Source organism: Ascaphus truei, chromosome 9, assembly GCF_040206685.1.
Source record: "Ascaphus truei isolate aAscTru1 chromosome 9, aAscTru1.hap1, whole genome shotgun sequence".
NCBI lineage: Eukaryota > Metazoa > Chordata > Amphibia > Anura > Ascaphidae > Ascaphus > Ascaphus truei.
Genome location: NC_134491.1, coordinates 28078455 through 28093149, shown reverse-complemented (window position 1 = coordinate 28093149; position 14695 = coordinate 28078455). Strand labels below are relative to the sequence as shown.

The 14695-nt window shown below is 47.7% G+C and overlaps 1 protein-coding gene across 3 annotated transcripts in view; it reads right to left on the bottom strand.

Annotated features, from left to right (window-relative positions):
- The window catches only part of TBC1D22B (TBC1 domain family member 22B), a 20912-nt gene extending 9928 nt beyond the window's left edge, over positions 1-10984 (bottom strand). The window contains exons 1-8 of one of the 3 annotated variants that reach the window (XM_075614123.1): positions 10680-10984; positions 9347-9403; positions 3741-4024; positions 3025-3231; positions 2585-2655; positions 2377-2505; positions 1597-1662; positions 837-951 (exon numbers count right to left, since the gene is read on the bottom strand). In XM_075614123.1, coding sequence (XP_075470238.1) covers positions 837-951; positions 1597-1662; positions 2377-2505; positions 2585-2655; positions 3025-3231; positions 3741-4024; positions 9347-9403; positions 10680-10969 — 1219 coding nt within the window. In that variant the 5' untranslated portion in view covers positions 10970-10984. The remainder of the gene's footprint in view (positions 1-836; positions 952-1596; positions 1663-2376; positions 2506-2584; positions 2656-3024; positions 3232-3740; positions 4025-9346; positions 9404-10679) is intronic. The other 2 variants (XM_075614124.1, XM_075614125.1) reach the window with 2 other exon arrangements.
- Between the last annotated feature and the right edge of the window lie 3711 nt (positions 10985-14695).

Genomic DNA, 14695 nt, shown 5'->3' with positions numbered 1-14695 from the left:
ACAGTAGGGTTTACCATCACGTTTTAAGTTATGGTGGGTGAAAAAGGCAACAAGAAACCTCCACCGTATTGCATATAGCAAATAAAAAGATCACTTGTGAGCACATTCACATGTCTTAGGCAGGTCTGCAACCCTGCATTTCACCATTATCACCTAGCATACAGTGCTTCCACTGCAGCACACTGAATGTGCTCACAAGTAATTAGGTAAATACAACCTCAGATGAAAAAGAACACATGATATATTACACTGTGTCATGATTTATTTAACAAAAATAAAGCCAAAATGGAGAAGCTGTGTGAGAAAAACAAAGTACACCCTTACTGCTTCCATAGGAATTAAGATGCTAAGTAGCAGACAGGTGACCACCTCTATAAAAGCCGAAGTTTTAGCAGTTTGCTGGTCTGGAGCATTGAAGTGTGTGTTAACACAATGCCAAGGAGGAAAGACATCAGCAATGATCTTAGAGAAGCAATTGTTGCTGCCCATCAATCTGGGAAGGGTTATAAGGCCATTTCCAAACAATGTAAAGTCCATCATTCTACAGTGAGAAAGATTATTCAAAAGTGGAAAACATTCAAGACAGTTGCCAATCTTCCCAGGAGTGGACGTCCCAGCAAATTCACCCCAATGTCAGACCATGCAATGCTCAGAGAAATTGCAAAAAACCCAAGAGTTACATCTCAGACTCTACAGGCCTTAGTTAGCATGTTAAATGTTAAAGTTCATGACATATATATATACATACATACATTAACACACCCACACCACACGTCTCTCTCTCTCTGTGCGAATATACACACGCACGATACACTACTTTGCCCCTCCCTCCTCACCCACGTGCTCTGTCAGGAATACCACGAAGAATGGAGTCACAAGGTCATTAATCCCCTGCACGTATCCGCTTGCGGGGTGTCGGATCGCCCAAATAAACAGGATCCTCTCGAAGATCTGCCAGAGGAGGAGGGGGACGTCACAGTCTCCTCTACACTGGCCCCATGGGGCTCATCTTATTTGGGAAGCTTCTAACACAAGGGATCTTCACCGAGATGCGAACAGGCATATAGACAGCATCAGAGCTAACTCTACTGAGATGGAGAAGGCTATGGGAGAAGCAGTGGCTTAGTGGTAATGTCCTTGCCTATAAAGAGGGGGATCCCTGGTTGGAATCATTGACCAACTTTCACAATTCACTTTAAATTAAATATATTTAACTAAATTAATAATTACATTAACATAATTAACTCAAACTGAAACTATTCTATTAAATTAATAGAACTAAGGAAGTTAATCATTAAATTATAAACTTAAGCTCACTTTGCTCCATCACTCTTGAACATGTCACTGTAATGACTGTAGGTCACTTTGCTCCTACATGTGTTTGACCCTTTATCCCACTAAACATGTCACTATTACAGTAGGTCAAATTGGTCCGTTGTGGGGCTGACCCCTTAACCAATTAAACATGTCACTGTCATTGGGTCACTTTGCTCCAACATTGGACTGACCTGTTAACAAATTAAACACGTCACTGTCATTAGGTCATTTTGCTCCTCTGATGGGGTGTTTGAAGGTTCTGATGTCCCCGTCACTCACCTCCTGGACTAGTGGTTGCTGGAATAGTAGGATTAAGGGGTTGGTCCTTGGAATGTCAATGTGGATCTGAAAGGTAAGAGACACAATAGGGTAACCCCAATGGGACGATGACACAGATCAGGACCACCAAGCTCTTTCTATTTTCCCCAAAGTTAAGACTGTCCTTTTGGAGATGTGACATGTAGAATGGGACACTCTAGATTAGGTACGATCAATAATGTGTGATATATCACCACCTACCTTTGTGCTTCAGGAGTTGCAACCTCTAGGATTGGACAAGGAGGTCTGACCAACAGTTTATAAAGGTGGTATTGCCACATGTGTGACCTCTACAACTGGACACTGTAGATAAGATTTGACCAATGGTGTGTAATGCATCACCACCGTGTCCTTCTGGAGTTGTGACTTCTAGAACTGGACACTATAAATCATTGGTCAGAACTCATCTGGATTTTAAAGGGGTATCACCACCGTCTTGATTCATATGTGAACTCCAAAACTGGATCCAGGATTCTAGAAGAGGTCTGACCAATTATGTGTAATGTATCTCCACGTCTCTACGTTCTTCTGGAGATGTGCTTCTAGAACTGGTTACTATACTCTAGTTGAGTTCTGACCAGCGTTTCCTATGTCCTTAAGATGGGACCTCTAGAACTGGACAATGAACTCCAACATGAGGTCTGACCAATGATGTGTAATTTTGTATCACCACCTTCATGTGTCCTCCTAGAGATGCGGCCAACAGAAAGGGAACCCGGGGCTATAGATGAGACCAGGTACCTGCCGATATGTATCCTGATGATGCTCCTCATTACGGGAGTCGTAATACTGTTCTATGAAGCCAAAATACTCCTCACGCTTGCGCTGTAGTGTCAGCATGCGTCGTTCCTTATTGGCGGGGAGGTAGCCCTGCAGAGGGGGAGGGGGATCAGAATTTGTGGGTTCAGTATACCACTAATGTCTCGTGAGCTCGCAACCAGTGTCTTACCGAGAGAAGTCTCCAGGTGATGGGGCGCACCTCCCGAGGGACCCCTGGCCAGCTGCACTTCCTCAGCTCTTCTGAAAGAGGACATTGTGTGGCATCACTGGTAACTAATCACATCATCTTATCACTAAACCACACAAGTACTAATGATGTTCTGCCCGACACACACACCTCTCAATTACTACGTTATCAGGTACATAATACAGAGAGAGATCCAGCACATCACACACCATCATAAGCCAGAAACAACCTGCACATCACACACTGGCATAAGACTGAAAGATCCAGCACATCACAAATCTTATGAACCAGAGATATACAGAACCTTTCCTAGAACACCATATACAAGGGTAATACAGAGAGGTTCTATGGTCCATCACTTACCCCCATTAGCCAGCAAACCCCTCACCTCCCCCCTGCCCCCCATTTGCCCCAGTTCTCACCCAGATCTGTGTTGGGGCAGGAGAGGAGCTGTCTGAACTTTTCAAGACGGGTCTTCTCCCTCACCGTCATTGGGGGGGCTCCAGAAGCGTTCTGGTCTGAGATCCTGGCCACGAGTGGGATGATGGGGCGCAGAGGAAGGGACTGCTGCTTCTGGAGAGGACTCCTCACTGAAGGCTCATCTGATGATTGCAGGGATAGCAGTGTCACTGGATGGGGTCAGGTGTTAGTGTCACTGGATGGGGTCAGGGGTTAGTGTCACTGGATGGGGTCACCGGACTATAACAGTATCCTGCTTTGGTACCAATTACAAAATGGAACATAAGGGATAGCTACAACAAGAATCTTTACAACATTTCAAGCCTAATCCCTTTGATCCTACATAGATCTTACCCTTAAACGAATTAAACATGTCATTGTCGTTATGCCAAGTTTGTTCCTACATTTGTCTGATCCTTTAAACACTTTGACCCTCTATATGCAGGGTGACAAAGTGGGTCAGAGACCAGACCAATGGCTAATAGCATCTGTCCGTACCTTTGTAAGACATTATTAGCAAATCATAATGCTCTACATAATACTATTGTGCCTATCAATGATGAGTGCTGTGTGTCTCCTGTTCAGGACGCTGTGAAAGTTATATCAATGAACTGTGGTGCACCTGTGCATGAGAAAGTGACCTGTTGTGCACCTGCTCAGATGACAGTGACGTCCCCACCTGCTGTGGCCCTGTGCAGCTGGTCCTCACTGACGGACTTGGTGACTGTGACCAGGCAGGGGGCCTCCTCCCGCAGTTTGAGGTGACTCTCCAGCACTTGCGCAGCAGTCACTTGGGCCACCCTGGAGTTGAAAGACTGGAAAGGGGGATGACGCGGGGCCTCGTCACCCTCATCATCCTCAATGTCCCATGCATCACTTGTGCTGCGTGCAAACTCATGGAAGCTGGAAGTCTTTCTGCTCTTAAGGTGAAGTGGAGGCCCTCTGGAGCGATCAGCCAGGAAACTGACAGGGGATAGACAGATTTAAATATAATTAATATATATATATATATATATATATATATTTACACACACAATAAGTTATGGTGGGTGGAAAAAGTGACAGAACACCCTCCACCGTAAAGCATATAGCAAATGAAAATATCACTTGTGAGCACATTCACATGTCTGAGACAGGTTTGCAACCCAGCTTTTCACCATTATCGCCTAGCATACAGTGCTTTGCATTATGCTATATGGTAGAGGTTTTTTTGTCACTTTTTTCACCCACCATAACTTATCTAATGTGTGGTGGAAACATATCCAAGCTTCAAATGGCAAAGCCAGAATACCAGCCTCACGCGAGGAGCGAGAGAGGAGGGCGCACGAGGAGCGGGGGAGGAGGGCGCACGAGGAGCGGGGGAGGAGGGCGCACGAGGAGCAGGGGAGGAGGGCGCACGAGGAACGGGGGAGGAGGGCGCACGAGGAGCGGGGGAGGAGGGCGCACGAGGAACGGGGGAGGAGGGCGCACGAGGAGCGGGGGAGGAGGGCGCACGAGGAGCGGGGGAGGAGGGCGCACGAGGAGCGGGGGTGGAGGGCGCATGAGGAGCGGAGGAGAAGAGTGCACACAAGAAGTGGGGGGGTGGGGGGTTGGGAAAGAGTTGGGCCAGTGTATCCTGCCTGTACTCAAATATGGAAGTGAGACTTGGACCATAAATACAAATACAATTCAGAAACTTCAGACAATTCAAAGAAGTATAAAGAGATTTAAGCTGGATAATACCCGAAGGGAAAAGAAAAAGAATGAGTGTGTTAGAAACCAAACCAAATTCTGACATATCACAAGGGTGAAGAAATTAAGATTGCAGTGGACCAGACAAATCGCAAGAATAAATTACAATCCAAGTGTAAGGGAGTGAACAGGTTAACTACCTTTCCAAACATCAGGAGACTGCACAGGTGTCAGATTTCATACCTGAACTGGGAGGTGTGGACAATGAACTCCTGATTGAGCAGCTATAAAAGGCATGAAGTTGCCAAAGACAGGGAGCTAGGATTTTCCCCAAGAGGGTAGAGAGACTTCTCCCAGCCAGCAGAGAGCCTGGCTGTTATGGACCTTAGGACTGAAGGAAGCAGGCCTGCGGGGTCCAGCTGGGGATCACACCCAGAATAAAGATTACCACGGACTGGGCAGCCTGTCCCCAGAATAGGCATTCCTGAAGGACTGAAGGAGCGACACAGAGACCCTGTGAAGGAATCCCTGCGACATACCAGATAAGATCTAAAACTATTACTACTATGCCTAAAGACTGTTTTGTTTGCACACAATGAGACATATTTTGGGGCTGACAACCAGCTTAGCTGACAGTCCGTTACATAGGGTTGTAGTAGTGAGTTAGTTTCCCTACAGGGAATAGGTCTTTATTTTATTATTTCTTTTCGCCTTAAAGGGACAGGGTCCTTATTGTTTGGTTGTCTTATGGTTAATAAACCAATCCGGTTAAGCTGAACCCTGTCTGTGTGTCTATCTGCCCTCGCCTACAGGCCACTCCGTCACATATGGTGTCAGAAGAGGGATGCAGCGTCTCCAGAGGTCGGCAGAAAAGTCACATGCTGAGGATCACTGTGCTGGCTGAAACAACAAAACGAGGCTGCACAAAAGACTGTGACCTACAAGCGGTACTGATTCTGGAAGCAAGACGGCTACAGACGGTGACCCACGAGAGGTACCGATTCTGGAGTGAAGTCTGCACCACCAAGTGTGTTGGAAAAAAAAATTGCACTGAAGCAGTGAATACAGACAGTGACCCACGAGCTGTACTGATTCTGGAAGAAAAGTCTGCCACATCGCATATGACTGCCAGCTGTGATTGGAGTATATGCAGGAAAAGTGTGAAAGAGTTGATGCGAATCTGCGCTGAAGCAGGAAAACAAATACAGATGGTGACCCACGAGCGGTACTGATTCTGGAAATAAAGGCTGCCACACCGCATAGGACTACCAGAGGTGATTGGAGTATATGCAGGAAAAGTATGAAAGAGTTGACGGGAATCGGCGCTGAAGCAGGAAAACAAATACAGTCTGTGACCTTCACGAGGTACTGATTCTGGAAGAAAAGGTGAATGAAAAGTTTTAAATGCTGTTTTGCTGTAGTCTAGGCTGCACAACTGCAAGATGCCCCAACTATGTATGGAGTGCGAGGACCCAGGGCACTCGGAAGACGCATGTCCTTATGTCCTGGAGCATGAAGAGTACTGGAAATATGAGGAAGATTGTCTCCCGCTTCAAGGAATGCGTGGTGGGAGAGGAGATAACGCAGAAGTTCTGAGCAAGGAAGGTGAGCGCAGCACTGCTCATCCCTCAGAGCCTACCAAAACAAAGAAAACAAAAAGAGGAAAAAGAAAAGTTCGCAACTTACAGCGGAAGGTACAGAAACCATTAATGATAAGCCTGCGACGTCAGGAAATCATAATTCCAAAGGGAGTCGATATGTTCTGCAGCCTATAGGGACTGGCGGAATTCTCCTGGGAATGGCGGAATATCCAGTGATGAAGGCGCAAAGGAAAAAGATGAGAAAAAGTTTGAATCCTTGAGCCAGGTTAAAGATGCATTGCGAGGTGCCAAGCATGACTATGATCTCCTCCACGAACAGTTGGTTAAAGAGCAAGAAGCTAAGACTGAGCTACAGAGGGGTCTGTCCGCAGCAATTGCCAGGTGTGTAACTTTGGAGAAGACAAAGTGTCACTTGCAGAGCGAGTTCCAGGACATGAGGACTAACCTTGAGCGGTCAAATGCAGCCACGATGAAGAGGCAAAGGCGGAATTGGAAGTCCCTGAGAAGGAGATTCACCGTCTCACCGCAGGTCTGAATTTATATGATTATGCCCTTGAAGAGGTCGGGCAAACTCTGAAGACTGTAAAAGAGAAGAAAAACCTACAAGAGAAGGTTTCAAAGTTGACAAACCAGGTCAGTGAAGAAGAGAAGCTTCACCAAGCAGAAAAAGTGAAGAAACAATTAGCCCTGGAAAAGCTAGAAGTGCAGCAAGCACTGCAGAATACAGAGATAGTACTGCAAGGAGAACGTGTCAACTTGGAGCAGCGTAAACAAGCAGAACTGAAGCTGCAGAGCCAGCTGCAAGGTCTGTGCGCGAGTCTGCAGGAGGCCAAGGAGAAACATGCAGATGCTGAGGAGAAGCAACAAGTGCAGGAGCGTCTTGAGTACCCAGTTTGTACCCACAAAGCAGCATGAGGAGCTGAAGGCCACACTGAGCATCAGCAGAGCATTGCTGGGGGAGCTTAGAGACCAGGTAACTCTGTATGAGAGGGAGCACGAGGTGGTCCAGAAACTGGAGCGAGAGCTGAACAAGCAGAGAGGCTGCTCCATCCCCAAGTGTCAGTACACCCAGGAGGAGGCGTGGAAAACTGAAGCTGCTCCGACCCTAGCAACGAAATTGGCAGAGCAGGAAAATATGAAGGAGGCATTGATGCAAACTCCGAGCCAGCACAGGAAAGAGGTGGCGGCTCCAACAGAAAAATTGCAGGATCAAGCTGAATTTTTCAATAATAAAATGGAACATGCTCTGAAGTCACTTGAGGACAAAGATAAAGAGATTACAAAATTAAGAGAGACACTTGGGTTACAGAAGGAGTCTACGGAAAAAATGGCGAAAGAATTGCAGGATATACTCAAGAAACGGAGGTCTCTCGTGGATAAATTTGCAGAAAAGCCTAGATGTGGAAGAGCTTGAAAGACTGAGAAATGAGATTACAGTACTGATGAGATAGAAAGAGTCTGAAAAAAAAATTCGGCCCACAGTTAAAATGTTGGAGTCTAAAAAGGTGAAGCTGGAGAAAAAGGTTGCCCAAGCGTCTGTATCTGTAATGCCCATGAAGACAAGAGTACAGTGAGAGCTGGGGACACTGCTCAACTGCAAAACGAGATTACAAAGTTTGAACCGCCTGAACAAGTACTAGCTAAACCGTCAGCTGCCCAGGAGGCAACAAACAAATGTATGAGTGCAGAATCAAAAGCAGACGAATCCTTATCTGATGAAGCTGAAAAGATAGGAAGGTCTCTGGAAAGGGATGTAGAATTCACTGCTCCTGTGTTGAGTATATTTAGTGATATAGAAGAGGTGGCAAAATGCCGTTCTGCGGGCCTAGAAAGCACAGTAATTGCACCAAAGAGAAAAAACAAAGTGACTGGTTGGAATAAAAAGGTGCTTGGGAAAAGAAGTCTCACCAAGGAGAACCAAGCACATGTATCCGGTCGGAAGGTGGACTCAGATTGGAAGTTGAGAAAAAAGAAAAGGAGTCCAAAAGACTCCCCCGTGAGGCCGTTCTGTTTCCCGAGGGGGGACACACACGTTTAAATGGCCGAGTGTGCGCGGGGCTACACTCTGTGGGGGGAGGTATGTAAGGGAGTGAAGAGGTTAACTCCCTTTCCAAACATCAGGAGACTGCACGGGTGTCAGATTTCATACCTGAACTGGGAGGTGTGGACAATGAACTCCTGATTGAGCAGCTATAAAAGGCAGGAAGTGGCCAAAGACAGGGAGCTAGGTTTTCCCCCAGGAGGGTAGAGACTTCTCCCAGCCAGCAGAGAGCCTGGCTGTTATGGACCCTAGGACTGAAGGAAGCAGGCCTTTGGGGTCCAGCTTGGGATCACACCCAGGATAAAGATTACCACGGACTGGGCAGCCTGTCCCCAGAACAGGCATTCCTGAAGGACTGAAGGAGCGACACGGAGACCCTGTGAAGGAATCCCTGCAGCATTCCAGATAAGATCTAAAACTATACTACTATGCCTAAAGACTGTTTTGTTTGCACACAATATGACATGTTTTGGGGCTGACAACCAGCTTAGCTGACAGCCCGTTAGAGAAGGCTATAGTAGTGAGTTAGTTTCCCTACAGGGAATAGGTCTTTATTTTATCATTTATTTTGGCCTTAAAGGGACAGGGTCCCTATTGTTTGGTTGTCTTTTGGTTAAGAAACCAATCCGGTTAGGCTGAACCCTCTGTCTGTGCGTCTATCTGCCCTCGCCTACAGGCCGCTCCGTCACACCAAGGGATATCAAAAGGCCAGGATGACAACCAAAAATAAGATGGGAGAATGAAATTGAGAAGAGAGGCTTGCAACAACAATAGGGGGTTAAAGGGGGCAATAGGAGGGGTTAAAGGGAGCAATAGGAGGGGTTAAAGGGAGCAATAGGAGGGTTTAAAGGGAGCAATAGGAGGCGTTAAAGGGAGCAATAGGGGATAAAGGGGGCAACAGGACGGGGTTATATGGCGCAATAGGAGGTGTAATAGGGAGCAGTTGTTGGTATAAAGGATATGGTCAGGTACCTCTTATTGAGCCGGGGGTCGAGAGGGGGGTGCTGGGCTCCATACACCGGCTGTATACTGGGATTGCCACAAAGAGGAATTAAGGACCCTGTACCTAAACTGTGCCTCCTCCCACCTCCTCTAAGGTTTCAACCCCTCATAGATGCTAGTCCTTTCCTTTTTAAGACCCCATAGGTTTGTGCTAAATTCTTTGTTTTATTAACCTCCAACTGTATATACCACCCCCTTGTTTCTTCTTACCCCATCTGCCTCCAGTATACCTTCAATATATTCCACTCCCCTCGTTTCTCCTCTCCATCTATCCCACCCCCTCCATCTCCCCCTTCCCTCTACAACACTCCTTTCTCCTCCCCCTCCATCTCAACCCCTCCCTGTCCTGGATCCTGGATACCAGGATCCCATTTCCCTCTATCCCAGTCATTTGTCGACTCTCCCTCCCCCCATTCCTCCAACTGCCTTCTCCACTCCCCCCAACCCCTTTTCCCCCTTCTCTACTCCCCCCCCCACCCCTTTCCCCCCTTCTCCACTCCCCCCAACCCCTTCCCCCCTTCTCCACTCCCCCCAACCCCCTCCACCCCTTTCCCCCCACCTCCACCCCTCCTCTCTCTACGCCCCCCCTCTCTCCACTCTACAGCCCCCCCCACCTCCACTCCCCTCCATCCCTTTCCCCCCCTTCTCCACTCCCTCCCTTTCTCCACTCTACAGCCGCCCCCTCCCTTTCACCACTCTACAGCCGCCCCCTCCCTTTCTCCACTCTATAGCCGCCCCCCCCTTTCTCCACTCTACAGCCGCACCCCCCCTTTCTCCACTCTACAGCCGCACCCCCCCTTTCTCCACTCTACAGCCGCCCCCTCCCTTTCTCCACTCTATAGCCGCCCCCCCCTTTCTCCACTCTACAGCCGCACCCCCCCTTTCTCCACTCTACAGCCGCCCCCCCCCTTTCTCCACTCTTCCGCCCCCCCCCTTTCTCCACTCTACAGCCGCCCCCCCCCTTTCTCCACTCTACAGCCCCCTCCCCCCTTTCTCCACTCTACAGCCCCCTCACCTTTCTCCACTCTACAGCCCCCCCCTTTCTCCACTCTACAGCCCCCCCCTTTCTCCACTCTACAGCCCCACTTTTCCCCCACCCCCTGACCGCCCCTTATTCAACTCTCCACACACACACCTCCCCCCATTTCTCCACTCCCTACCCCCCCTTTTTCTCCACTCCCTAACACCCCCCCCCCCTTTTCTCCACTCCCTGACCTCCCCCCTTTTCTCCACCCCGTTTCTCCACTCCCTATACCTACCCCCCCCCCCCAACCCCTTTTTCTCCACTCCCGTCCTCCTTCACCTCCCCGGTAGTTTTGCGCTTCTCTTCCAAAACTGCCGACTGCTCTCGGACATCCTGCAGGTCCCGTCTGTCTTTTTCTCGGGGACTTTCCGGGTGTCCTCACCCGTTCTAGGGCTTCGTTTCCACCATCTCGGAGCCGGGCGCACGGGGCTCACTGAATGGCTGATCCGACCAGGCCTTCCGCCGGGAGCCAATAAGCCGCGCCGATCTTGCTGTGTGAACGTGCGTAGTTGACGTTTCCAGGTTGGACGCCTCAGTGAAGTCCACCCGGAAGCAGGCGCGTCCGCCATCTTGGTACACCCTCTGTTAGACTGGAGCTTACATGCTCAAGCGTACCAGACTTCTTGGTACACCCATTCTTGGTGCACCCACTCACAGGCAGGATGTCACTGCCTTCTTTACCTCTATCATGATACACACACTGATGGAGCAAACGGTCACTCACCCTAATGTTGCTCTCATTGTACACCCAATGAAAGTCTGCCATTTTCACTCTAGTTTTGCATCTTCATAAACCCAGTAATAGACTGTCTTTGTCACTCTGGTGCTGCTGCCATCATGGTACACCAAATGGTAGGACTGGCTTGTTATACTCACACTAGACATACTGCCATCTTGGTATACGCAATGGTAGTCTTTCACTCTGGTGCTGCCATTGTGGTACACCGACTAGTAGGACAGACTGACACTCACACCAGCACTGCAATCTTGGTACACCCATTAGCAGGACACCCGGTACCTCCATCTTTGTACACACACTGACTACATTCATCTTACTGCGTCGAGGCTAACCCATTATTCACATTTTGGTGCAACCCTATGACTATTAAAAGTTCCTCCCTCCACCTCCTTGCTTTTCCATCCCCATTTCCAGTCGCTTGCACTAGGAGAAAGTCTCTCTTAAAATCCCATATGCAACAACTTTGCTGAAAGAAATAGATTGTATTGTATTGTATGTCTTTATTTATATAGCGCCATATCTGTACATAGTGCTTCACAGTAGTAATACATGTGGTAATCATATAAATAACAGATAATATAAATAACAGGTCATGGGAATAAGTGCTTCAGACATAAAAGTAACATTAAGGAAGAGGAGTCCCTGCTCCGAGGAGCTTACAGTCTAATTGGTAGGTAGGGGAACGTATAGAGACAGTAGGAGAGAATTCTGGTAAGTGCATCTGCAGGGGGCCAAGTTTTATGTATCATGTGTCCAGGATTATCCACAGTGCTATTCATATGCTTCTTTAAGCAAATGTGTCTTAAGGTGGATGGAGAGGGTGCTAGTCGGGTATTGAGGGGAAGGGCATTCCAGAGGTGCGGGGCAGTCAGTGAGAGGTTTAAGGCGGGAGAGGGCTTTAGATACAAAGGGGGTAGAAAGAAGACATCCTTGAGAAAAACGCAAGAGTCGGGAAGGTGCATAACGAGAAATTAGGGCTGTAATGTAAGGAGGGGCAGAAGAGTGTAAAGCTTTAAAAGTGCGGAGGAAAATTGAGTGTGTGTTACGGGATTTGATCGGAAGCCAGGAGAGGGATTTCAGGAGGGGAGACGCGGAGACAGATTTAGGAAAACATAGAGTGATTCTGGCAGCAGCGTGTAGGATAGATTGTAGGGGAGACAGGTGAGAGGCAGGAAGGCCGGACAGCAGGAGGTTGCAGTAATCGAGACGGGAGAGAATGAGGGCCTGAGTCAGAGTAGATGACGCTTTTGCTTTTGTAGCCCTGGTAAGAAAATGGGCTATACGTCTATCCTCCTACTGGTGTAAGCCCTGCTAAGGGCAGGCTGCCCGTAGTTATCATTGGTTTCCCCCGCTTCAAGCCCTGCCCTGAGTGGTGGAGGTAGGCCACCTGACTCTGTGTCTAAGGCAAGAGACATAGGGGAGGGGCCTGCCAAAGTCATAAAGGGCAGTGCACAGTCAATTTAGTGTGTGTCAGTTCTGAGTAATGAGTTGTACAGGATTAGTGTGTTACATTGGAGGAGCTCAGGCAGGCCCTGAGTAGAGCTTATAGAACTGTGGTGGACCAAGGCCCCTCACCCTGCGTAGGGGTTGAGGGAAGAGCTGGCCCCACCCTGAGTGCCTGTGACTTGGGGTGGTGGCAGGGATCAGTGAGAGTCCCAGACAGCCCATCCTGAAGAGGTACAGTCTGGAGAGAGAGAACCTGCTGTACCTGATGACTACTGCTGTGCTGCTGCTGTGTACAATAAAGGAACTGTTGCTACTTTTATAAAAGACTTGCGTGAGACTGAAATCTCTCGCCCCATCGAGGGGTTCTCTGGAAGGATTTCACCCTACCCTGATAGGGCTTGCCAGAGATGGAGGCGCTGTATCACCACTAAGGAATGAAGGCAAGAACCCCAGAAACCTGTCCCTGTTGTCCCCCATCCCATCGCAGGAGACTCAGGCCCTCCTGTTGCCAGCAGGTATGCACCACCCAGACATATGTAGCCAGACCACCGTACACCCTAGGGGTCCGATCTGCGACCGGGGGGGGGGGGGGGTAGATGCGTTACACTTTTTATACCAGTCTGATAATGTCACTGCTCTCACTTGAGCCAATAAACAGGGAGGGAAAGAAAACCAGAGGATTCTTGGAGGGAAAATAGCAGCCACAGATTCTCCCGGAAACAGCGGGCAATTCCGAAAACAAGAATTATTTAGGATTCTGCCGCTTTTTAGGTGTTTTTAGGGAATACATTTGGGGTTGTGTTTGTATTCAGACACTGCCAAACCTGGGGAAGGCTGGTCTACTGTGTGGCTCTGAGCTACCACCAATATGCCTCTCTCAATATATAGAGCGATTGGAGGAGATTTAGGGAGCGGTTACATGGAGCAATAGGAGGAGTTATAGTAAAAGGTTAAATTGAACAATAGGAGGGGTTGTATGGAGCAATAGTTATAGGGAGAGGTTATATGAAGCAATGAGAGGTGGTATAGTGTGCAGGTATATGGAGCAATAGGAGGAGTTGTAGTAAAAGGTTAAATAGAGCAATATTTATTTATTTATAAAATATTTTACCAGGAAGTAATACATTGAGCGTTACCTTTCGTTTTCAAGTATGTTCTGGGCATAGAGTTAAGATGACAAATAATACATGGTTACAAATACAGTTACCTAAGTGAACAGGGTATACATGATATACAATACATAGCATGCACAGTTAGAGATAATATATATTATATATTATAGATAATAATATATATAATATATATTCACTTTAGTTTTGAAAGATACAAGCTGGCAATTACACAACTATAGCGCTATACCACAAATCAAATATACAAAATGTTTGCAAACAATCTAATGTAACATAAACATAAAATCAAGTAATATATCAAGAAAAAAGTTTAAAGAGTATCCACTTACATCGTAAAGTCCGGCAGCCGTGAGTCCTCTGGGATTATCCAAATCCCATAGAAACAGTCTTTGCAAATAGTGTCTTCCTTGGCGCTGGGATTTTCACTCGTGCTCAATACAATGCATGAAAAATATAAAAATGTAGAGAAACAATGAGGAGTAACACACTTAATTAAAGATGCTGTCACCTCTGTGAAAATGCCAACACTAGATGCTATTTCACCCTAAACACTCCAGAAAATGGTGATGGAAATTACCATAAACATACACACACACACACACCACCAAGCAGTTAACCCTTTACAGCCTGGATCAGTAATCTAGGTAACCCAATCAATTAAGATGTAACCCACGGAAGGTGGGCCCCGTACTCTTATTCTGCGTAGTGGGGCATGGGTATCACAGAGTTTTAAGAACTCGGATTGGAAATAGTCGAGCGCAGAATCGGGGTCGGGCATCAAGTCGATTCTGTGCCAAGGGCAGTTGGTAAGTGTCACGGGAGACCAGCACTTTTAACACCTTATACCCAGATCATTTCGCTGTTGGAGAACACGTCCCGGCTTTCTTCCAATTTGGCCGTTAGCTGATCCCTCCACTAGACGGACAGGGTTGATTTCCCGAAGTCAAATGCCAGCCCATCTGGTTGATCTTGCACTGCAG